This window comes from Mytilus edulis, chromosome 3 (genome assembly GCF_963676685.1).
Source record: "Mytilus edulis chromosome 3, xbMytEdul2.2, whole genome shotgun sequence".
NCBI lineage: Eukaryota > Metazoa > Mollusca > Bivalvia > Mytilida > Mytilidae > Mytilus > Mytilus edulis.
Window position 1 is genome coordinate 102,280,588 of NC_092346.1, and position 27,268 is coordinate 102,307,855.

The following is a 27,268-nucleotide window of genomic DNA, read 5'->3' on the forward strand; positions in this document are numbered from 1 at the left end:
TAATATTTAACAGTTGTATAGGTTTTCATTATTGAGAGTTTTGTGATATCATTAGTCGTCCATTGGTAATATATCTTGACTGGTTAATTGTCTATTAAAATTAAAGATACATGACTTTTAGATGATGAACAGCAATAAAATTGATGTATTGATACACCGCATCCTTTTTTTTTTATTATACTTAAGTCTATATTAACTTAAGATTAAACGAATCAATACTATTGCCATTTTACTTGGAATATTTGTTCTCTAAAGTGTAGGATTTTTTTCCCCTCTGGTATATGTTTATCTACTGTACAAGCAACTGATTATTGTTGAACACACAGAGATGACCTCTATTTAATTTTGTTTTTATCATTTTTTATATATAATATACATAGTGTTTCTTGCAGCTTTTAAAAAGGGCAGGGTAATTGTTAGCTCAGAGGGCACATTAAGCGCGATGGACAACAATTTTAGGGCACTTACTTAAAGTCATAAGAAACCTCAAATCAAAAAAAATTAATGCATATGATTTTTATAACTCAATGGATAGTTTTCATTATAAAACTTATGTACATATACTTTTTTCTGAAGAAAATTCTTTAATTTATTCATATTTAGAAGAAGTTTACTTTATTTGAATAGCTTCCTTCCAGCAAGCTATTCCCCCCGACATATTTTCCGTATGCAAGGTGACCTCAGTGTGACCCATCTCGTAAAAATCCGGTGACCACAATACGCATGGATGTCCTTAAAATAAACTATTATCTGAATTTACATGTTAAACACGTGCTCAATTTCCATGCTTTTTTGTTTATTTTTCGTCAATTGTTGACAAACAGGTGACAATCGTTAAACTTCGGCTTCAAAACACGAACTTTAATTACCTGCCATATATTCACAACAACACTGAGCGATTGAGAAAAAAAATTGACAATTATACGAAATTTACACGAAAAAAATGATAAATTCGAGCACAGAAGACGAAGTTTAGGATGTTTGTATGCATTAGTTCAAGAATTGGAAGAACATTATTTTTCACCGGTCACTCGTTTCTTATGACTTTAATATAAACAGGCAATTTCTATAAAATGGATTCATTTAATTCGATTACAAAATGGCGTCCTAGTGAACTTTTGTTTACGTTTGAAGGGAAATAACTCGAGCGGTATTCATAAAATATGTCTTTCAGTACCGGTTGTTAATTACGACGATAAAGGCATGGCGTCAGGAATTTCAACAAAATTAGAGCAGGGCGCCAAATTTTTTCCCCAAATAGGGCAGGGCGTCGAGAAATCGCGGCAGGGCGCCATTACACGCCAAAACCACCTGTAGGAAACACTAATACACCATTTAGTTTTTCATACATATTGTTCGTGTAAGTAATAGAAAATTTGTAAAATTGAATTTCAATCAAGAAAATTTTGATTTCTTGAAGAGAAAATTTTCCTATTAACTAGCATAATAATAAATCATACCTTGTAATGCTTCAAATGCTTGTACTACTTTACTAAAATAATCTGGTCGTTGTTTGGCAATCGTTGTTATACTTCCCATCACGGTCATTAAATTTATACTGAAAAATTATCACTCAGTTAATGAACCAATATTATAACAGTAAGAGTTTTACATGAGTGTTTACAACTTGTTGATGTTCTAACTTTCAAATGAAGGATTTGAAATATTGAATATTTCAATTTTAAAATGTAGTGCACTAATCCCTCTTATTCTATGACATATGTAAAATAAAAAAAATAAAAGACTTATAAATTCACTGTACATTGATTTTAACATAATCAACAATAAAGAATGATAATATTTATAAAACATAAAATAACCATGTTTGTGTACACTAACATCGAATTTTAGCAGACCAAAAGGCCTTTAACAATAACAAAAAATTCAATTGCCATTTCCTTTAAAACATAATTTTAATTCAAGTGATGGCTGACTACTTTTACAAGGATATTGAAGTTTTAAGAGAGGCTGCTACTAAATTCAAATTAAGTTTTTTAATTTTGAGTCATTGAATTTTTTTTACAAATTACTCTGTTCACAGCTCATTGAAGAACCTATTAAATATGAAACATAAGAATATTTCTGAGTACTGTTCTAAATTTACTGTGATCTTTTACTGTATTAAATCACAGAAAACAATTTTAATATATATATACCTAGATATATGGGGAGAAGCTTGGAACCTCAACATGATATCAAATCCTTTAGCTCCTTACCTAGATATATGGGGAGAAGCTTGGAACCTCAACATGATATCAAATCCTTTAGCTCCTTACCTAGATATATGGGGAGAAGCCTGGAACCTCAACATGATATCAAATCCTTTAGCTCCTTACCTAGATATATGGGGAGAAGCTTGGAACCTCAACATGATATCAAATCCTTTAGCTCCTTACCTAGATATATGGGGAGAAGCCTGGAACCTCAACATGATATCAAATCCTTTAGCTCCTTACCTAGATATATGGGGAGAAGCCTGGAACCTCAACATGATATCAAATCCTTTAGCTCCTTACCTAGATATATGGGGAGAAGCTTGGAACCTCAACATGATATCAAATCCTTTAGCTCCTTACCTAGATATATGGGGAGAAGCCTGGAACCTCAACATGATATCAAATCCTTTAGCTCCTTACCTAGATATATGGGGAGAAGCCTGGAACCTCAACATGATATCAAATCCTTTAGCTCCTTACCTAGATATATGGGGAGAAGCCTGGAACCTCAACATGATATCAAATCCTTTAGCTCCTTACCTAGATATATGGGGAGAAGCCTGGAACCTCAACATGATATCAAATCCTTTAGCTCCTTACCTAGATATATGGGGAGAAGCTTGGAACCTCAACATGATATCAAATCCTTTAGCTCCTTACCTAGATATATGGGGAGAAGCTTGGAACCTCAACATGATATCAAATCCTTTAGCTCCTTACCTAGATATATGGGGAGAAGCCTGGAACCTCAACATGATATCAAATCCTTTAGCTCCTTACCTAGATATATGGGGAGAAGCTTGGAACCTCAACATGATATCAAATCCTTTAGCTCCTTACCTAGATATATGGGGAGAAGCCTGGAACCTCAACATGATATCAAATCCTTTAGCTCCTTACCTAGATATATGGGGAGAAGCTTGGAACCTCAACATGATATCAAATCCTTTAGCTCCTTACCTAGATATATGGGGAGAAGCTTGGAACCTCAACATGATATCAAATCCTTTAGCTCCTTACCTAGATATATGGGGAGAAGCTTGGAACCTCAACATGATATCAAATCCTTTAGCTCCTTCCTCTTCTAATCGTTTTAACTTGAGAAACTTATGTTCATTAGGTATATCATCTAAAGTGAGGGCTTTCTCAGGCGTCATACCTTTAGGGACTTCAGATTCCTGTGAATTAAACATGTCTTGAATTAAGTTATGTGGTTAAGCTTAAATTCATAGTGTAGGCTTGATGTCCATGTTACTAGATGATAGATTCACTTTTCTGTCAAAAAACAATATTGGACTACTTCAACTTCTAATGGATATGATAAATAACTTAAATTAGATATGGTAAACTAGGAAATTTTTGCTTTGTCTTTTATTAGCAATTTGTCAAAATGATTTAAATTTGCCCCACTTTAAATTTGCTATTTCATCCTGGTATATATTGTTCAGTGTTGTTCCTATAAATTAAGTTCCTATATTATTTGTGGTAATTTCATTTTTCATATCAACAAAATTAAATTACAAAATCGAAGATAAATTCAATTGACAATGACACATTTTTCCAGATTTTCATTGTGCTACATGTATTTTACACGGTAACAGTTTCATTGTGCTACATGTATTTGTCACGGTAACAGTTTCATTGTGCTACATGTATTTTACAGGGTAACAGTTTCATTGTGCTACATGTATTTTACAGGGTAACAGTTTCATTGTGCTACATGTATTTGTCACGGTAACAGTTTCATTGTGCTACATGTATTTGTCACGGTAACAGTTTCATTGTGCTACATGTATTTTACACGGTAACAGTTTCATTGTGCTACATGTATTTTACACGGTAACAGTTTCATTGTGCTACATGTATTTGTCACGGTAACAGTTTCATTGTGCTACATGTATTTGTCACGGTAACAGTTTCATTGTGCTACATGTATTTTACACGGTAACAGTTTCATTGTGCTACATGTATTTTACACGGTAACAGTTTCATTGTGCTACATGTATTTTACACGGTAACAGTTTCATTGTGCTACATGTATTTTACACGGTAACAGTTTCATTGTGCTACATGTATTTGTCACGGTAACAGTTTCATTGTGCTACATGTATTTGTCACGGTAACAGTTTCATTGTGCTACATGTATTTGTCACGGTAACAGTTTCATTGTGCTACATGTATTTTACAGGGTAACAGTTTCATTGTGCTACATGTATTTTACACGGTAACAGTTTCATTGTGCTACATGTATTTTACACGGTAACAGTTTCATTGTGCTACATGTATTTTACACGGTAACAGTTTCATTGTGCTACATGTATTTTACACGGTAACAGTTGTAAGTAAGACATAGTGCTCTAACCATACCCATTCCACAGACACTGAGCTACCAGTCTATGCTCATAATCTTAAATGCTGCATGCTTAGTGGAGAAGAGATTCAATCAAAAACAGAAATTTGCATATATACCAATAAGAAAACGCAACAGGAGAAATATTATTGTTTACTTACAGATGTTTTCCTTGATAAAGCTAAGACATAACCTTCAAAGAACTTCACAACATGGGTTCTTATTCTAAAATAAAAGCATATAGAGTTAGAAAATGTGTACTATCAAAAATGTAAGTTCTACATTATGCAAGTTCTACCATTTCATACTTTGTGTTTTTTACTTAAATTTGTTAATTTATCAGCATTAAAAATATCTTTTGTAGCAAATCTGTATGGGTCAAAAACTTATCCCAGACTAATAAAATAATTATAAGTGAAATAGCCTGGGACTATTAAAAAAATCTAAAAGATGAACTGGTCTTATTTAAGCTTGTAAGCCAACATTTTATTTTGAATCAAACTTTTGTATGAGAAAAAAAGTTTGTGTTGGTGGCACCAAAATGTTTCTTTTTTTTCCTGTTTGAATCTATCAGTTTATACACCTTACCCATCGTTTTCTGAATCTATCAGTTCATACATCTTATTTTTCATTGCCTTCATAGACTCCCATACAAATGACTTCTCCTCGTCATTTCCTGGTTTAGATTTGATGAGCCACCACACAATAGTCCTATAAATGTTAGGTAGTACCAGTATTGTCTTCTTCTGAACATTCACATTCTCGTCCTGCAGTAACACTTGAAGACACGGCATACATTTACCTAACAAGTCTGGTTCCTTTTTACTGCATAAAAAAATAAATCAAACCACTACCAAAAGAAAGTTGGAACACATGCTACAAATGTATTTCACATCAATAAATTGTAAAAACTACAAGTCATTCGAATCCTTTGAGATCTCATGTGAACATCTGTTAGTAAATAGGTTTTACTATGTTATCTGTTAAAACTTTTATACAAATTTCTACTTCACAGACAAAAACAAATATAGTTTCTAGTGAATGATTATGCATTTAAGATCTAATTACAATATGATTGATGTATTCATCATTTTCTGAGTCTATCAACAATACTAATAAGATGATCTTTTGCTTTATACCTAGTTATAATATAGTGTGACCAGTTTATTAATAAAATACACTTTAGCCAATTTATTACACACTTCAAAACCATGTAATATCTTATATGCTTTGATGCCTTAAAGTTATATGGTTAAATGGATGCTCCCAACAAAATAGCAAATATGTTCTTGCAAAAATCTTTTTCTCCAATAATAATGGTAATGTGTTGCACAATTTTATAATCAAATATTAATTTTATAATGATACAAACCATGCTTCTTCAATAAAGCTGACAATAAACTTTCTCACTTCATTTCCCTTATCACTCTGGAATGCTAGCATTTCCTGTCAACCATAAGAGAAAAACATGTATGAATAAATGAAACATCACACTAGTAGCCAGATTTAAGTCTGAAACGGTCATTTTGGTCTGATCAAGTCTTAATCGACTTAATTTACCGCTAGAGAAAAACGTTAAGACCTGTTTAGACACTCAGACTCGGTTAAGATATATTGTGTTCAGTCAGATCAGTCGTGTCAAGATAAATAAGACAGATTCGTCTAGCATCCAAATAAGACTTGATTAGATCACGTTCAGATTAAATAAGACCAAAGGTGAACAACTTGTTTAGTTGTAGTAAGATCGTGTTCAGTTGTGTTAAGATTTTAAATATTTTGAATAAAACGGGCGACACTTTATCTGTTTTTATCAGGGGTTACTCCCCCTTTATGAATATAATCTCTATATCTTGGATGATATTCTTTTGTGATCTTTTAATATGACTGTATATCTATTTAATTAAATAAAGTATGCAAACTTTAAAAACAATTCATTTATTTCCGATAGAATCTTTAACATTTCATTGGTTATATGAGAAAAGATTAATTGTTGTAACCGGAAAATTTGTCATAAAAACTTTGCAGTCTGACATAAAGTAGTCCTGTATGTATGCATTCCGCCTCTAAAGATATAATGATCAGTATTAAATATATCTCAAAGATGTTCTTAAACATTTTTTGTTTCTAATGTAGAGTAATAGTTCTTATCTATATTTGGTCAATAAACGTATATTTTAAGTATATAATTTACTTTTTATTTTAAAATTGTACACAGATGACAGATGCTTGGTGAACGTTATTTACATTTTAATAAACGGATTATCTAAGCAGTCAACCGAAACGGATGAGCATAAACTACCTAAATAATTACGCATTCGTGTCACTGGACGTATAATGAATGAAGTTCTACGTTTTATCTTTAATATAAGATGTAAAAGGTTAAACCGGGTTAAATTATTACATTTACAAATAAAACATTATTTTATATTTTTTTTAATAAATGCAACAATTATATTAGCATATTTTAAAAATTTAATTGACAGTTTATATTGACCATTATATACATATAAAGACCGATGTCGATAACTCATTTGAATTTTTTTTTCGCCATTTTCTTTTTAGCACGAATTAAATACAAGAGTAAATCATATCATAGAAAAATACCAAACAACGTTAGTTAAGACACGATTGATAAAATCTAATGTACGGTTTATATTTCTGTTTCGTATCAGATATTTTGAAGCACCAGTGTTACTACTCATTTTGAAAAACAGTGAGACGCTTACATGCTATTTCGGAATTGACCAAAAAGCTATAAAATAACGTAGCGAAATGACCGTATTTATAGATTAGACTTTTGTTTTTTCATTTTTAATTGTTATACACTAGTCATTTTAGGGACCGTTATAGCTTGCTGTTCGATGAGGGCCAAAGCTCCGTGTTGAGGTCGTACTTTTGACCTCTTATTAAATTATACCATGTGACTTGAATGATTGAGAGTTGTTTCATTGACACACATACCACATCTTCTTATTTATATTAACTGGGAGCAGTTTACAACATTTTCATTTAGATAAAAAAAAAAATATATAAAAATTCAATAAATCAAATGGATTTGTACCATATTGTTACATTCAAAAGTCTTTAATTTTGATTGATAGTAAACATTATACGTATTGCATTGCTTCAAAAATAATGTCCAGTGTCAAATATTACACATCGATGGCCACTTAGATTAGTTACTTTATAGAAATTCATTTCCTTGGATGGAAGTACACGCTAGTATTTTGTCCTTTAAAGTTAGTCTGTCTGTTTAATAATTCAGTTTAGGGAGAATTCTTCGTCATTTGCAAATAGACAAAAAAAAAAAGTAAAAAAAAATTTGCTTACGATTGCATTCAGGCAGAGAGAAATATGTTTTATTTTATTTCAGATGATTTAGAACAGATATAAAAATATTCTTAATCTTTTACAATCTACAAATATAATTTGATAATGTTTTTTATACACACGGTATATAAAATGCTTGTAGTATTCCGTTACTGGTTGTACGCTCATATTTAAATACCTTTCTGTTTAATAAGAAAGTGAGAAAAAAACCAGTTATTGAAATTCGCCTGAAAAAGAGTAAATGAATAGCGGCTATCTAAATTATTTTTCAAATATCGAATAAACAAATAAATCGGCCACGCTTGCAATTTGTTTTTTACTGACAGGTGTCTGCTGGTATTCGATTGGACATCAGTATCAATGTAGGCGTAACAACCTATCATATTTATCCAATCAGCTGTCTTGTATAAGGTAAAATGTATTCGATGACATACGGTCCACATAGTTTAGGTTTTTTTAAGTTGATTGCAATAAAAATTATTCATTCACTCTAAAACAAACAATATCCTGCCCAAAAATGACTTACAAGACACTATATTATACTTTTAAAAATAACTATATTAAATTACAAATTAAGACAGCGTAAAAATAAAATAATAACATTAATAACAATTACACTTACTATTTAACGGTAGAGCTCTGATTTAACGGGGACTATTATGCTATTAGAATGATAGTCCCAGCAAGTTAACAAATTGATCATCAAAAGGACGGTTGTGTTTATTTACTTGTGCACTCTATTGCGGGACCTCGTGTCATCATGAATGATACATTTTATTGTGTATTTAAATTGATTAAGGAATAACGCAAGATTGCAGAGAAGCCAATTAGAATAACGTATTATAATGAAACATATATCTAATGTTATTATAACATTGTACATGTCCTCCTAATGATACATCTAATAGTTGCCACTGGACATTAAACAGCTAACTATAAATTCATCCGTCATATTCTTATTTTTGTTATAATGTGAAAATCCAACAACATGATGATATAATAATTATTGCAGATTTCACTAGGGAAATACGTGGGAAATAATTGTAAACAAAACCACTCACTACGGCACAAATTAAAGTCTAGCCTTTTCACATGAAAATACGTTATTTTCATAAATCTATTCTAAATAATTTTAAACAATTTTAAATCAAACGGTATTTTTTCTTATTTGCCATAAAAAAAAACAATTATTTGCATTACTTATTTTAAACAGATCGATTGTTTTTCAATGGTCGGTGCCTGTCAGCATTTATAAAACCGTGTTTGCCAGAAAGATAGCTACATAGAACAGAAAAACAACAATGTATTAGAAATACTTAAAGGTCCTACGTGTATATTCTATTTTCTGTTGTAATGTGGTGTAATGCAAAAAAAAAGTTAATTCCTGAATACTGATTTGTACCCATCAAGTTAATAACAAATCTATGGTAGTCTCTTCTTCTTTACCCGCAAAGTATTCGATTAAATCATGTTTTATTAATGAAAATTGCTCATTGCTGGCGAATGTTAAACATTGATCTCTAGGTTTTCAATTGTTTCGTTGTTAGGTTACTGTCTGATCTCGCAAACCTGATATTTTATGGTCATTATTGTTTGCATCCAATTGCACCAATGCATTAAAAAGATATAAACTCGACACCGTACGAGAGTCGTTAATCGTAATTTTACATAAACTATTAGTATTTTCTTTCTTTAACGAAATACGAAACCACTTCTCGCAATTCGCTTTGGGGTTATTGTGCTTGTCTTTTGACAAAAAATAGCCTTGTTTCAAAAACAAAACGTATAAGAGTAATATTTAAAACTGAACTAGAGTGAAGAGATAGGAAGTAAGAATTTCGAATTTTAATTGAATGTTCTAAATCTTAGTGTATTTCTGATATATGATTGTACAGACTCAAAAATATCTTTGTTTTTCTGAAATAGATAGATAGATAGATACTTTATTCTCTGAAAACTAAATACAAGTTTTCAGAGAAACATACAATATAATTACAGATACAATAGTTGAAATGAAAGGTCACCGTCACCAGCCAATGAAAGCAAAATGGATATAGTAGATCTTTCTAATTTTGAAAACAATATTTCTCTTGCTTCGTTGATAAAAGGGCACTTAAGAAATAGTGAATACTATCCTCAACAGGATGACCACAGCTGCTTGCGGGATTGGGTTTAATATTGATAAGGTTTATATCTGCATTTGAATAAATGTACCATATTTCTCAACTGCACTGGTATTAAACTGATAACCGTAACTGGAATTACAGCCATGTTTTCTCAAATGTAGCATGTTTTTGTCAAAAGTTACTCAGCTGCAAGGTTTCTCTATACCATTACATCATATTTGAATCGTAACGGTGCACTGGAATTGTCTAAGCGCTTTGAACATTGCCGTTGAAAAATTTTGCCAACATCTGTTACAGAAGAAGGTTGTCAAAGTTGAGAAAAACGCTTGGTACTTTTATATACTTTGTGGAAAGATAGAAGAACACTATAATTTTCGTCAGAACTCAAAGACTCGTCACCAGAGAACAATACATAAATTGTAACATTGACAACAAAACATTGATTTCATTTATTATTGTAAGCCTTTGTGAATAAAAATTGTTATAATATAATAGATGAATAATGATTGTTTGATATGTCCCATTGTCTACTGAATATTTTTAAGATCAATAATTTAAAATTTGTATACCAAACTTTTGAAATTTTACTCAGCGTTTATAAATAGCATCGAAAGTACAACATCTTATAAACGATAATCATTGATAAATGTAAATGAGCCACTCTTTCTTAGGTTGAGATGGAATATGTTCGTTATTTGATTTAACGAGTTTAACAATCAAAACCCCTGAAATATCGTCTCATGACAAGAACGAAAAATGGCAAAACAGAACTTCCAACAGCGGACAAGGATTTCTTATTATACAATATTCTTTCAATGGATGTTTTAAATTAGTGTTGTCAAATCATACACTTTTGCCTAACCGGTTACTCGTATAATCGTTCGACCGATTAACCGGTTAACCGGTAGTCGAATGCCTTATCAATAGTACCCTACACATAGATAAAAGAAGATGTGGTATGACTGTCAATTTGACTACCTTCCATTCAAGTCATACATTTACGTTTTTATAATACGATGAATTGAAGTTTGTCCTTTGGTATTATAAGGCTCATCTGTGAAGATTCCTGTCGAAGATTGGCTTTTAATAATCAAATACACAGTATTAACTATGGCGTTTGTACTAACTTCAGATTGTAAAATAAAAAACAAAACACGTCTTGATCTCGTAGAATTGAATATGGCTGAAATCGATGATTCTTTGTTTTCTCTTGTTGTCTCCGAAAATAATCTGGAGTGTTTTAATTTAAATTGATGAATCCTGATACTCGTACCATCAAGTATACATTGATTACATTCACGTTGGTTTTATTTTTACAGTTTTTGGGTTAGCTTTTCGTTTAAAGTATGATAACAAAAGCATGCACGACGGAGATTGCACATTTAAGATGTAGGTCTACACTATATTACTAATAATAGATCAAAAATGAAATAATAAAGTAAATTGTAAAATTTAATCGTATTACTGATTAAAAATTACTGTTAAACAAACATGAAACTAATTATGTTTTCTTAAGATCTTGCCCCAAGGGGCGTATGACTTTTGCGCCGATTTTGAAAATATTCATTCTTTCATTTGCGCCGATTTCATTTTTTCATTTGCGCCGATTTATATTTGCTCCTAATTAGATTTACAGGTAAGTTAATACTTGTACATGTACTATGTACTGTACTATACTATTGGTAAAGTCTGGTTATAAATGCTGTTCATTTATGTTAATTTTGATTCATATTGTTCTGAAACTTCATAGTAACATGATAGACATATTGCACACTGAAACGAGTCGAGGAGTCAATTCTTTAATCATCGAGGGCCATACATATCGGATGACAGGTGTCCTGAAACACATTTTACTAATGTACCATAAAATCGTGTACAGCCAGAGTCACCACGGCTTCTATTGTCAAAACACAGAACGAGCATAACCATGTGGTAGATGTCCGAAAGACAGCGGGTACAGTCAATGTAAAGTCTGGAGATGTATCTTGTAGGTCTTCATCCACTACCCGTGGTGAGCAGGGGACAACAGTTATATACAAGTTATGATTGATAATTCATTAAATTTGTACAAGTGGCTAACTGGGGAGGTCTATAATGGTAAATGAAAAAGAACATGACTTGGATTGAAAGTTCATTCATTGGCACTCATACCACTTCTTCTAATATCTATTCACCTGTAATTTACCTGTAAAAAAAATCGGCGCAAATGAAAAAAAAAATCGGCGCAAATGAAAGAAAAAATCGGCGCAAATGAAATGCAGATTGGCGCAAATGCAAAACGCCGGCCCCAAGCTGAGAGACAAGTTCAAATTAATTTTATATTTTTGGATTAACAATAGCAATCAATATACTGGACTATTGATCTATCAAATTAATTACCACGACGACACTTTTTAAAGAAAACATAACTATTGAATGATTTCATTACTTTATATCAAATCTATTAAAATTGAAAAAAGTCCGGTTAACCGGTTAGCGTTTTTGGTATTCGGTATTCGGTCGTTCGAACGGTTAACCGGTTAACAATCAAAACCCCTGAAATATCGTCTCATGACAAGAACGAAAAATGCCGAAACAGCGGACAAGGATTTCTTATTATACAATATTCTTTCAATGGATGTTTTAAAAGCAATGTAGAACTTATCAATTAAGACATTTCGTATCCATTTTGAAATATGAAGTTACATGCATGAAGAAGTTTGTCTGACGTATAAAAATTGAAATAAAGCATGACGGGAGTTAAGAGAAAGAAGGCAGTATGGCCATCTTGCGAAATAGAAAAGTCATGATGACTTAATGAAAAACAAGTCAGGATAAATTAATAACTAAGAAATGCAGGACAGAAAAGAGTGTAAAATAAAAAAAAAAGCAGGACTACATTTACATTGAGATATCATTGAAGAGGGGCGTACATCATCTACGCCCCCTCTGAATCTGCCACTGGATATCTAGTTTCGCTGAAAAAGAATGAATTTGCGCAACAACTTAATTACGCCAATTCTTATTTTACATGCTTTATTGTAAAAACTGCAGCATTCATTTGCGCCAATAAAACAACCATTTAATTGCGCAAATATTATAGACTTGTTTTTTTAAGATGTTTGTTCTTAGTGCATTGAGGAGGTCCTTTCCGGTATTAACAGGTACAAGTAAAGGGTCTCCTTAGTGCACTTAGAACAAAATATTGCACTTAGGACCTGATGGGATGATAGAACTGACACAAAAACATGACATAAAATGGAGACTTTCTTAAAGTACTTAATTTCAAATTTTATAATCATATCTTTAGTAATTATAGTTATTTAACAGTTGAAGTCAGTATTTTAATGTAACATGTACGTGCAAATAAGTAAATCGTTTCGAGGTAAATATGACACAACTAATAAAATTGAAAATGGAAATGGGGAATGTGTAAAGTTCCATTTATTGGCGCAATTCATATTATAAAAAAGAAAGAAGAATTGGGCGCGATTCAAACCTTTACAATTTGACAAATTACAACTGACCGTTTTGACAAACCAGTAAATTCTTCGCCCGGGGATATGCACCTGACATTAATCTACCTTCAGTAACTTTACAATACCCAGCCGTGTCATTTCCGTATATTGTACATGTAGAAAGCACGTGTGATACATGTATACACCAGAAATACCCATTCAAGTGATTTTTATTTTTAGAAGAACTCCATATCGGGTAACATTAAATATACATACACATAAAATTACAATTGAAAAAAAAAATGTTAATAATAAGTTCAAATGTTGTTTTTATTAAATGCACCTACAACATGTAAGTACGTATTCGTAAACTTATGTTGTTACTTTATTTCATATAAATTTTATTTTTCTCGTTGTGTTGCTTGTCCATTAATTGACGTTTACGCTATATTTTTTGTTCGGTATTTGTGAAAACCTGCTCATCTATCAATTTCACAAGAATATAAAATAGTCGTAAGTCATGAACACTGAAGTTGAACTTGTTATCAATTTTTCGTATACGCAAAAAGATAGAATTAAATGAAACACTTTAAAGCTGTTTAAATCATGCAGTGAATTTTCAAAAATATAGTTTTGAAAAACCGGTTATTTTTGTTTAATACTTTTTCTGTCCCTTTTCTTAAAAATTAGGACGCGTGTCACTGGTAAATATAGAACTAGTCAACTATGAATCACAAACAACAAATTTTTGAATCTTTTATCATTTGTTCTGTTAAATCAAAGACATAACTTGTAGATGTATTCTATTATCCGGGATAAATTATTCACAATGATAAAGACATAAGGGATGATTTAGAAATTGGCATGTTGTGTATTCACCAATCTATTGGTGAACACTTATGTTGCCCACTAGCCGTCCTTATGTGATTTTTGTTGTTTGGTTGCGAGTGTCTCGTTGTCGTTCAACCCACTATGATCTCCTACAGTTCCAATATATATTTTTCTTAAGACTTTGCTCACAGGAAAGTAATAGAATAGGTTTGGATATACATTTTAAATCCCCAAAATTTTATTTTAAACTATTAATTTTGAAGACGTGAGTTATCTAAACGAAGTCTAAATGGTCACCAAATCACCTGTTTATTGTCTGTTTGGGTTTATTATTTTAAGCACAAAGTTTATAAATCGATTTATGAACACACATTATACATGTATAGCATTAAGTCAAAGTAAACATTAAACTTATGAATGGCGGAAAAGAAATATCTGAAAACGATAGATGGATGTTGGATGTGTACGGATTGATAGTTTAGTCTTAGTTGCATGATTTTTTTATTAGTTGTTAGTGACTTTGAACTAGCTGTCAGATAACTGCGAATACTCTCAGATTTGTTCATTGTGTCTTTTTGTGTCGGGATGTATAAGTACCGGGCCGCGTCCACTTGTATTTTTGTCCATCTGATGAGTTAAGTCTTTTTCATCTGATTTTTATAGTTCGTTCTTATGTTGTACTGTTATTCCACTGTCCCAGGTTAGGTGGAGGGTGGGAATCCCGCTAACATGTTTAACCCCGCCACATAATTTATGTATGTGCCTGTCCCAAGTCAGGAGCCTGTAATTCAGTGGTTGTCATTTGTTTATGTGTTACATATTTGTTTTTCGTTCATTTTTTTACATAAATAAGGCCGTTAGTTTTCTCGTTTGAATTGTTTTACATTGTCTTATCGGGGCCTTTTATAGCTCACTATGCGGTATGAGCTTTGCTCATTGTTGAAGGCCGTACGGTGACATATAGTTATTAATGTCTGTGTCATTTTGGTCTTTTGTGGATAGTTGTTTCATTGCCAATCATACCACATCTTCTTTTTTATACTATCAGTACACTATTCTATCAACATGTGTTTGGTGTCCATTTTACAATATATTGTTTAAGAATTTAGTGTTTTCTTATTCATTCTGACATCTGTGTCCATGGCTGTTAACAAGAAATTGCGAAGACGTTATGCTTATCTGTTCACCTTTAAAAATGATTTTTCAACAGAATATTATATCTATAAAATTGTTTAAAGGGAAAATTCACGATTTTTTACTTATGGTTTAAATATGTTCATTATGACATAATATATATATTCACAAAGTTTTATCGCTATATGTGCAGTAATAAAGGAGAAATTCAATAATTAATGAAAAAATATCAACTACTTCCTGTAGGTCGTGACGTTTTCTCCTGATTTTTGCATGCCGGGATTTAAAATACAATCATTAAAAGTCTTGGTTTTTAATCATATTTTAACGTAATCGTAAGCGCGCCGATGACTTATGCTTTATCTAATAACCATCCGATAATAAGAAGATAAAACGCACAGACGTTCAATTGTACTCATTCGTGAGATAAATTATCTATGTTAAACGTATATATTCGAATTATTTTTGTAGACAACACAAAAAGTTATAAATTTATTTTTAATAAATGCATTTTCGGACTGATAAGGTGAACAAATTAAAGTACAATAATCTGTAAAGACAATATGTTGGTGTACTATTATTGACCTTTTACTATCTCTGCTATGGCTAGGTTTATACGATGTGTGTATTCACGGTTCTGTGGCAATACTCGTAGATGGCTTGTTGAAAGGTAAATTGTTATTTGCACTTCGGTATTTAACCACGCCTCTAGGGCACACCTTGCCAGGTGTGACTGTCTATTCGGATCAGTGGTAGCATTTAATACACACATTAAAAATACATATTCAAGTTGGTGACAAATAAAAATTGGTCGCCGTGGAATTATTTAATTATATTTGGTGCTATTATTTATTTGAATTCAAATAAGTTAATTTACTAAGAAATACACAATTTTCGGTTAAAGACGGGAAACTTAATTCATATGTCAGAATGAAATGATATACAAGTCTTGTCCTTGATTTATGTCTCATAAAAAAGGGGGACTTAGAAATTAGAAATAGCTTTACTAAATCATTCTTATTTGTCTTTATTAGGCGAAAAAATGTACGAGAACACTTACATTTAGACTTTTGAAAGCCATGTATTAATTAATATATGAAACTATCTGAAGATAACTCTACCGAAGCAGAATATAATATGTACGAATAAAGAAAAATATATTTTTGTAATGGAATCGAAAAATTACGAATAGATATTCTTTTCAAGTGTGATAAACGTCAACCAAATTTATTCATAATGGGGAACGTCCTTATTAAAATCTGAGACAACTATAATAATCGTCGTCTCCCAACGTATATATATACTTAAATAACTATTTGATCAACGATGTTTAAAATTAAAAGACAACGAATTTAATGTTATCTTTCCCTATTTTTGAATGTTATTATAAGTCTGTTCAACTTGCAAGAATGCCCCTAAAGCGGACAAATATCCGACAAGCAGTTTATTCTTTAAATTGCTGTCATTGAATATCAAGAAAGAAAATAAATCCCGAAATTGATACTCAATAGTTTTCCTAGAAAATATTCACATTCCTTGGGGATTATTAGTGTACGTCCAGTTGCATATATTTTACATGAATGTTGGAACAATTGTGATGATGACGAATTTCGTCCTTTATTCGAGAACAATTTAATTGATATATAAATCTGTGAGTTTACTATGTTCTTAACTTCGATGAACCAAAGCAAGTTATAAATTGACCTGTATTTAAATCAAATTGTTTCTTTTTTTTCTTCTTCTTCTTTTGGTATACAATAGTCTATCGAATTCGTTGATTACATACTGTTGGCATACATGGACTAGTCTATTTACAAAACTTTTACCACAATTTACACAAAATGTGTGTTTCTTTCTTATGTTTAATGTATACATGTATACATATTTTAAATTGCGCTACTGACTATAGTTCCGTAACTTTCTACCAGGCGTATGTATACACGAATCGTCGACAAGTGCGCACATTTTTTTAGATCAATAATTCTGGTATGTTCCAATCTGTCCTAAACTATTGACAACGAGTATATATTACATTTTCCCAAATTAACCCTTGGAAAAATATGTAAATAGATTTGTATTTCTTCAATTATTTTTTTTTGTATTATTTTTTTTTTTATAAATAATATTCTTTACACCAGAAATGTTATTTATAAACAAGCGTATGAGTTCAGTAATGACTAGTATATTATATCACTTTCGGACACGCAAGACAAAAATGTATATTATACATGCACCTGATAGTTCAAAATGGAAAGTTATAAGTAACGGTCGTGTACACTGATCAATACCTACAGAAGTGAAACGATGCATGAACTTGCAAGCCCGCCGGACAGGAAATCGATTGAATACCTGGACGTGTCACCTTACACCCCTTCCAATACCTTTGGGAGTAATACCTTTAGCCATGCTGGTGATCAGATAAGGGAAGATCCGAATTTATTTAAATAAAGTTTATTACTTGAAAGAATTATGAACGAATTAGATTTTCGAAAACAATTTCCACGGCGGAACACTTATTTATCATTTTATGATTTGAACTTTGACTTTTTAACTAATTACAATATTATCAGTTTAAAAATAACAGACTATATGGTTATTTAAAAATATAAGACCATTTTCCGTATCAAGTTAGTCAGTCAGATAAAACAACCGTACGATTGACAAGATATCGACACGCAATTACGACTACATCGTTTACTGTAGTTTTGTTCCTTTGTGGTTTATTGACATATCGGGATTTTTCATCGGAGAAGGTGACAAGATGGCGGAGAGTAGAGAACTGATACTCAAAATTTAAAATCGATGGTGATCTCTTATTTAGCGGAATAAAACTTTAATATCTATAAATTTGAGCATTTTTATACAGAATGGACATAATATCAATTTTTGATTTTTTTGCGAAGTTTCCCTTTAATTTTTGTTTTTCTTTGCGAAAACAAAATGGCCCTCAAGCTAAATGTCATCATCATCGGCATGTATAATAGAAGACGATAAACACTTTAGAATATACACCACCTGCTGGATCTTTTTACCTGGGCACATATCTCGTTACGTAACAAGTATGAATGTAAAATTCTCGATATGGTACAGGTATATTCAGCCGAATATACACGGTATCTCTGGACTGGGGTATTTAAGATATTTTGATCTGATAATGGAACATGTAAATATATTTGTGCTTTATGTAAAAAAAAAAAGCATTTAACCATTTTATTTTTAAAACTTCTTTAAAATAAGTTGACTTTGAGCATATATTAGGTGAATATTAGATTAAATTTGGGAAGTCGTGTATATCCCATTTGTCAGGTGAGAAATAAAAAAAAATATCAGCTGGGTTTAAGAAGTGCAAATATTAACAAATTAAATTTATTTTTTATTTGTGTTGTTCCTCAATAGTGTTTGCTAAATATATGTTTTCTCGAATGCCGAAAAGTGAAGAGTTTTTAATACGTGTAAATCCCGAATTCACACAAACGACGTTTATAAATGGTCTGTTCAAGAGTTTAGTTACACTTTTCAAAATATTTCAGACACGTAAATAATATAGGTTATTAGTGCTAGCTTCACAAAGAAAATATCCACTGACATGCATAATATCTAATGTCATGGGCCACGCATGGACTGTCTTTTTTATAGGGATGCCCATGTGGCACATCAAAGATAAGATTGATTTAACCATTGTACTTTAGAATTGCAACAAATCTTAAATTCTGAAAATCACTTGAATACATTAACCTGTTATCTTGTCGACTTTACAGCTTTTTTCCTAATGCTTGTAGAGTAAAATGTTGTTAGGCTTGCTTGCTCTGTTGGTATAAACATGAATTCAAGCTTTGTAAATAACATTGACATCTTCAAACAATGTAGAGGCACATTTTAATCTGTATATATTATATTTAAATTTCATTGGATATTATCCCAATTACAATTGTAAAATATACAAACTAAGCAATCAAGCTAACAAAAGTCTCGCTTTACATGCATTGGGAAATTAGCTGTAAACCCAACATACAGATAGCCGTTATATCCTGAGAAGAGATCACGATGAAATTTGAAAGTTAAACAAATCTTATAGTTTTCACGGGAACGAATATTTTGTTTAAACGTTGTAGTGATCAGCTCATCAATGACGTAATTTAAAAAATAAGACGACAAGGTCGAAAATAGTCATAGACGTCTTATACTGCTTAAACAGCTAAGGTAATCTATGCCTGAGGTAGAAAAGCAATTATAGGCAACAATACGGCCTTCAATAACGAGAAAAACATTGCCATATAGTCGACCGATCATTAAAAGGCCCTGACATAAAAATGTGGTTTTTATTAAACAGAGTGAATTCATATAAGCTTACAGAAAAACAAAAAAGTCAGTTATAAATAAAAATACGGATAAACAATTCTTTTTTTTTCAGCTATCTTATGATCAAAAACAAGCTTCTGTCCTAGTTTAGTAGAAATCCAGGATAGTTTAAGAAAGTTATTAGAGTTTCAAACACTTTAACCACAAAGTGAATATTTGTGGTTTGTGGATCGCTATGTCTCGCTTTTGCAACAAAAGTCGCAGGCTCAACAAAAATGTAATAAACTGTTATACTTTGCGAAACATGTGTATCTTCTATGTCAGTATGTGTTGGTAAACAAACTCTATACATTTTTTTACTATTTTAAAATATCTTTATAAAATATTACTAGAAAACTTAAAAAAGTGAACTTACGGAACAAGCAAACGAAATTAAAAGAAACAAAAATAAGTAGAAAATACACTTTTACATAGAAGTAAAAACTATAGCAGACAGAAAAGCAAAATAGATACGGCAGTAATAACTATACCATAAAAAACAAGAACAACATAAAATAACATAACATATACATTTTTAATAAGTATACCAGTGTATTCAAAACGGGTCATGGTTGAACGAACATAAATTTCTATAGATTACAATCAAGTGAGTGTGTCGTGTGTCGATAGAACATTAAATAACTTTCTAATTACTTAAGATATGATTATAAAACTTGAAATTATTTATTTCTAAAACGTTAACTTAGATATGCAATGTCCTTTGTGTCAATTTTATCATTCCATCAGGTCCTTAGTGCAATTTTTTGTTCTTTGCACTAAAGGGGTCTTTTGCGGTATTTCTACGGACCCCCAAAAAAAGATTTAAAGGACAAAACGTTATTATATGGATTGTTTTTTTTCTTCGGAAAATGTTTCTTTTGGCAAATATTTGAAAAAAAAATTTCAACTTTTACATATTCAATACATTTTAGGTAAACACCTAGAGTTACAAATATACGACCATACATTTTTGATAGAAAAAAATGCATTTTCAATATCGTTTATCTTTTTAACTATACTAAAGTTGCGGTTTTGTGACATGAGCATGTAGTTTAAACAATGTCGTCAATAGTGTTTATAGAAAGAAGCTATCAAAAATGATTTCAAGAACCTTATACTACACATACGGAGGTACATGTATGATACCATGACAGGTGAACGTATGATACAACTATGAAATAGCCATTGTAATTGCCACGTTATTTTATGGATCGTTGATTTTATTACCTTTGGATAATTGGCACGTGCCATCGAACTTAATCTTTATAGACCGAATATTAACGCATACATACGTTACTTTTACAGTTTAGAAGGAGAAGACGAAGAAGAATTATTTATAATAGTGCAATCTGAAAAAACAAATAAATACATATTTTATATCAAATAAGTTTTTTATTCAAATGAAAGAAAGGATAAGCGCATTTACAAAAAGATGTACTAAGACATATACTCGATGCTGAACTTAAAATTAGGTTATATTGTTTTAATCTATGAGGATCTGGAGGGGGGTCCTTTATTTCTGTATTCTTTAATGTTTAGTAGGCCGGGTTTTTTCTTTATACTTTTTGTCTATTATTATCAATTCTTTATATTCAAGCACCTTATTAATAAATTCTCCATTCTTTATATTTTTTTCCATTTTCTCTATTATTCATAGTTATAGCCGATCATTCTCTTTTCTGTAAAACCTATCGACATCCTTCTCTTTCCGATGGTATGTTATTTATAGTTTTAACACTCTCACTTCACGGCCTTAGAGCAGTTTCAGAAGCTTAGTTCAAACGGAATCATGGTTCCCTGATGCGGCCTGATGAGGATAACGAAATTAACGATATAAATTATCTGACATATAAAATACTTGTATTTTGCGTTGATCGTTCCAGATGAAGTAAAATCCAGAAACGTGATTTGGACGTATGAAATTTATAAGATGTTGTTGTCACTCTTTTGTTAGTGTTACGTCCAAAATTTGCAATTACTTTTTTCAAAGAATAAGTAGATAAATACATAAATTAACACCAGAAAAAAAATAAAAAAATAAAATCAGAAACAGTTATTGGTGAATAATTTATTTCTACAACAAAACAAGCTAACAAAACTGTATAATATATAATTTATTCTCTTATACCTTAAACAAAGACCAAAAGAAATAAAAAGCCAACGAATGATTTTATGTTTAATAAATCAAAATAATATACATTTTTTATTCTAGCATTTATAATACAATGTATCATCCACATAAAGGGGCGTAACTCCTAATATCATTCTAACACACTAAACGGATCTTAACACGATCTGAAAGTTTTGAACGTTGCTTTTTATGATTGGTCTTAATTTGTCCAAAACAGTCTTAACAGACTTGATTGAACGCTAGAGCCTTCCATCTTGATTAACTTGACATGACTGAACAGACTTGACATAACATATCTGAACAGTGTCTTAAAATCTGAAAAGTCTCAACGTGTTTCTCTAGCGGTAAATTAAGTCGATCAAGACTTGATCAGACCAAAATGACCGTTTCAGACTTTAATCTGGCTACTAGTGTCATAAAATCATATTTAAAGTAAAATTGTTTTACAAATAGATATATTATCATTAATTAAGACATAACATTTTGAAAATTTTCTATACAATCTCTGGTTAAGGGGGAGTAAGAGATATAAAGCGCAGATATGCAAACAAATAAATCAATTACATTAAGCTTAAGTAAGCAGAGGGCATAATGCAATGTCAGTAATGCACACTGGAATTATTGCCATGGCTGGCTGCCTTTAAAATTCAACTTGATGACAAGAGTTTTTTAATGAAGTCAAATACTGCTTCTATTGTTGCTTCTAGTTTCTCTCCTTTACATAATTTGTTTCAATAGTATATACCTAAACCTCCAGATTTAATTGCTGTTGCATGTAGGTTTCATATGATGTACAATCTTACCTCAAGAAAGTTATCCAATAATCCTGGCTCCTTGTGTACAATTAATTCTTGTACCTACAACACAATCATATCAGTTGTAAAATTCATGTTCAAAGTGAACTGTCAATATGTGAAATCTTATTAAATCTTGACATCTTAAAACCAAAGTTTGAGGCATTTTAACAATTGTATGTACATTTTGTTTCAATAATTTATAGTTCTATGTTAATAGATACTATAATCATATAGAGAATATTGCATGGATTTTTTTAAATATCACACTTGCATCATCTTGAGTGGTTTTTTTAGTTGAGACCCCAATATAATCCTGAAATCTTAGCTCAAGTTATCAAATTTATTGAGGGTTGATATGGGGGTGATTGTTAAAAAGTCACATCATACACTCTTAACTATATACTTTGAACAAGACTGTTTTTTTCTGATAAAGCTAAAATTACCATGACTGGTAAGGATATCACCATTGATGGCTGATATAGAATGTTTGCCATTAATTTGATTACACACAAAATTCAATTGTATACACTTCTGAAGCATATACTTAATTTTCAATCATTAAAAGGAAATATACATTTGAATTTTGATAATTTGGAGAATAATCAAAGTAAAAATGAAAAGAATGACTCAAAGGTCAACTTTTGATTATATAATCAACAGATGATTGATGTTTACAAAATCGTTTAAGAAATCTACATGTACATTTATATGTAGTTTTATTTCATCTTAAGAATGTTGTGGTGCAACGTTATCTGGTACTTATGTTAAGACATTGTAAGTATAGTCATATCTGAAATGCAAGAGTAAGTAAAACCTGGAAAACAAAAGTGTGAGTCTTGAATGAACACACATGGTAAAACAATTAAATACATGTACAAAAATGTATATAATTTATCTAAGTCATAAATATCATGTTTGAAATTTCCATTCTCTCTACTCTTTGGTAATCATTCCCATTTTTAAATTACCAAACAATCTACATTCAGCACTGAGGTAGTTATCTACATACATATTACCTGCTCAAATTTACAATTGTATCTTTACCAATCAATTGTTAACATACCTGTCTTAAATTACCAATCTTTTGAACATCTTTTTGCATCAAAGTAGCCTGGTTGACCAGTTCAACAACCTGAAATAATAATCTTAAAATTGTCACAAGAAACATTGAAATTTTTTTCTCAATTTTACGCTGGTTGAAGTGTAGACAACTTACTAAAATTTATTTCAGTACCTTATTTAGAATTACTTTCAACATGTTTAACTTATGACTGTTCAATATTTTAGGTCAATTTTCACCTTCTCATATCAATTTTGAAATTCTACTTAACTTTGGATGATTTCTCAGGAGAAAGTACAATCACTCACAAATTTTATCTTATGGACAATTTTAGTTTATTGAACATTTATATTCACACGCATGAATCAGCCACTATCAGACCCTTTTTATGTTATTAACCATATTCATATTAAGAAGGTTTATTCAAGCTGTTTACATTAGATTCTGTTTAACAATGTCATTTTTTGTGTAACTGCAGTTTAAGCTAATTTCTATTGATATTAAATATATAAAAAAACATATTATTTCCAATGGCAATTCTTCCAGTCTTCAACATGTTCGTTCAACAATGTTTATTGCTTGTTATCTGATCCTTTCGATGGTGCAATTTAAAACTTCACAGACATAAGGAGGTAATGCTGAATATAATCATGCCTTGTAGCCTAACACACAAAACAATAAAATTGTGATACAATCAACTATGTGTTTTATTAATATGCCTGTAGAGTTTAGACCACACTTCCAAATATTTCAGCAGAAACTTCATTTTATAGGGATCTCCATGGATGAAAATTGAACGATGGAGGAACTTTCACCACGTGTCTATGCTGAACAGTGTAGCGTGATCGAATATATTTCATCCCTCCATATAAAGAATGGTGAACATGCTAATTCATTGCTTATTTAAATTATATTTATTTGAATTTTCATTATAGAAGTATAAATATTTTCAATAATTGGCGTTAGTATTGTAACCATTCAAATGCCAAGCCTTCATGCCCCCCCCCCCCCCCCCCCCCTTTGTAGAGAATGATCAAAAGCTGTCAAGAAGGTCCCCATGTAGTTTTCTTGCTATTTTTGGTAATTGTTATGGGGGTTAAAAATCATGTGGAGGTTATTTTTCACTGACACTCAAATTCAGAAGTCATGAACCCATTAGCTAGGCATTACCAGTATGGCTGATTTTCAGCAACAACAAAACGATTCGTACACTTGGGTTATGTAAAAGGTTAAAGATATTTGTAAAGCAAACGTTGACAAATGAAAATGTTTTTAATGACTTTATCTAGCAAATTACTGCTATGCAACATGCATCTTTCGAGTCTGAATAAAAACCGGAAACGTAGATGTATCAATTTGATTGTAAACTACGAAATGAATTCGTAAAATAGATATGATATTTCTTTACAGGAAATATTAAGTTTTCACTTTTTTTTAACTTTGAAAGTAATTCTATATTATCGTTACAGCAGTACTCGAGTTATTTGCGATGAAATAATAATTACTGTTTTACGTCTTATTTTGTACTTGTGGGATGCTGATTGCGTAAGTCAAAATAAATGCATGTGTTCGACTTGTTCAACTGTTTTCTTTGTAACTGGACAATTTAACGATGGTGGGGGTCATTTGACAATGGCGCAAAAATTGTTTCAATCTGATAAAAATTTGACTTACATGTAAGTAAAACAAATTTTATCTGATGCTGTATTTTTTTTTAATGGACATTGGCCAAATATTGTAAATCACGGGATTGCAGTTATTATTTCCATCTGGAACTAATCAATTTTATTCTTTTTTATCCCTTTGGAATGTTAAAACAATAACAAGAACAATTTTATTTGTGTTACCTTGTTGATATAATGAAATCAGTTTATGCGCTGTATCACCGGCCGCGCGGACACCGGGGACTCCACTGTACAAAGTATCTCTTTTGACGGTCAGACATAGCAAAGTAAGGGATGAGCAAGCCACTTTATTGCCCCAGTCGCTTGCTAGTGAATTGCATTGTACTCAGTTGCTCTGAATACTTTGGAAATTTACCTATTGCCTATTGGGTCAAATATATCGGGTATTTAAAATAATATCTATATTTGAAGCGTGGCAGCCAACAATTTAGTGTGTTAAATAATTATCAAAGGCAGTGGAGGGAAATTCAGTGTATCACACTAGATTAGGTAGAGGTGATCCCTGATGTATTGACAGGTGGCAGTAGCAGTGCAGAAAGAAAAAAAACACATTTTTTATGCGTTGTTACCCTATCGTAAGTGGACGTGCTGCCCTCTTCTTCGTCCATGAAGAACTGTGCAGCAGTCGACAGAGGGGTTGGCTGACTTTCTGCAGACATCTTAATCAAATAAAACTAATCAAAATAGGGAATTTGTGTTCAATTATTTTTGTTGACTTTTGCATTTTCCCAGTTTTCCCTCATGCTGATAACCGGAAGTTGAAAAAGAGCTAGAAACATCAGGATCGGAGACGATAATTTCCGCGTTGTGCTTTATCATTAAAAACATATAAATATTTAGTATGCCAAAAACAATAAAACTACCAAATTTGATTAAGAAATCTATCTATATATATACCTCTACACAATACTTCTTAACTTCAAAATGTTCTTCTTCTTCTTCTTCTTCCAAGTAAGGAACCGTATTCATACTGAATATTAAGATACAACAACAGGGCATAGAAAAACTATTAAATAATATCAATATCAACAAAGCCGCTGGGCCTGATCTCATCCATGGAAAATTTTTAAAAGAGTGTAAATCATCTATCACTCCCATCTTATCAATCATATTTCAAGCATCACTGAACTCTGGAAAGATCCCAGACGACTGGCGTCACGCAAGTGTATGTCCAGCCGCTTTCAAAAAAGGCGACAAACACGATCCCATAAACTATCGCCCAATATCATTGACTTGCATCTGCTGCAAACTATTAGAACATGTTGTAGCTAGTAGCATAATGAAACATCTGGAAAAAAATAAAATTCTATATGACTTACAACACGGTTTTCGATCCTCCCGCTCCTGTGAAACTCAGCTAATATCATTTATTCAAGATCTTGCAAATTCAAATAATAAAAACATCCAAATAGACATCATAATAATGGATTTTGCAAAAGCATTCGATAAAGTTTCACACCACCACCTCATGTATAAAATTGGTTTCTACGGTATAAATTGTAATGCATATCATTGGATTCAAGATTTCTTAACAAACAGAACACAAACAGTAGTCCTTGAAGGTGAAACATCAAATACAATTCCTGTAACATCTGGGGTACCTCAAGGCACAGTGCTTGGTCCAATTTTATTTTTAATCTTTATTAATGATTTGGCAGAATATATTGAACATAGTACATTAAGATTGTTTGCAGATGATAGCATTATTTATAGGGAAATTAAAAAACCAGATGACACACTTAAATTACAGTCTGACTTAGAAGCGGCCGGCAGGTGGGAGCAGGACTGGCTCATGCATTTTCACCCTGATAAGTGCAACATTCTCAGTGTAAC

General features: G+C 31.4%; 1 protein-coding gene across 5 annotated transcripts in view; it reads right to left on the reverse strand.

The window, feature by feature from the left end:
- The window catches only part of LOC139518045 (symplekin-like), a 68,594-nt gene extending 42,392 nt beyond the window's left edge, over window positions 1-26,202 (reverse strand). Inside the window, exons 1-9 of one of the 5 annotated variants that reach the window (XM_071309690.1) lie at window positions 26,005-26,194; window positions 23,754-23,822; window positions 22,697-22,750; window positions 5,939-6,012; window positions 5,155-5,391; window positions 4,728-4,791; window positions 3,264-3,394; window positions 2,577-2,603; window positions 1,461-1,558 (exon numbers count right to left, since the gene is read on the reverse strand). In XM_071309690.1, coding sequence (XP_071165791.1) covers window positions 1,461-1,558; window positions 2,577-2,603; window positions 3,264-3,394; window positions 4,728-4,791; window positions 5,155-5,391; window positions 5,939-6,012; window positions 22,697-22,750; window positions 23,754-23,822; window positions 26,005-26,094 — 844 coding nt within the window. In that variant the 5' untranslated portion in view covers window positions 26,095-26,194. Of the gene's footprint in view, window positions 1-1,460; window positions 1,559-2,156; window positions 2,211-2,276; window positions 2,329-2,576; window positions 2,604-2,936; window positions 2,964-3,236; window positions 3,395-4,727; window positions 4,792-5,154; window positions 5,392-5,938; window positions 6,013-22,696; window positions 22,751-23,753; window positions 23,823-26,004 lie in introns of those variants that run through there. The other 4 variants (XM_071309692.1, XM_071309689.1, XM_071309694.1 and 1 more) reach the window with 4 other exon arrangements.
- Between the last annotated feature and the right edge of the window lie 1,066 nt (window positions 26,203-27,268).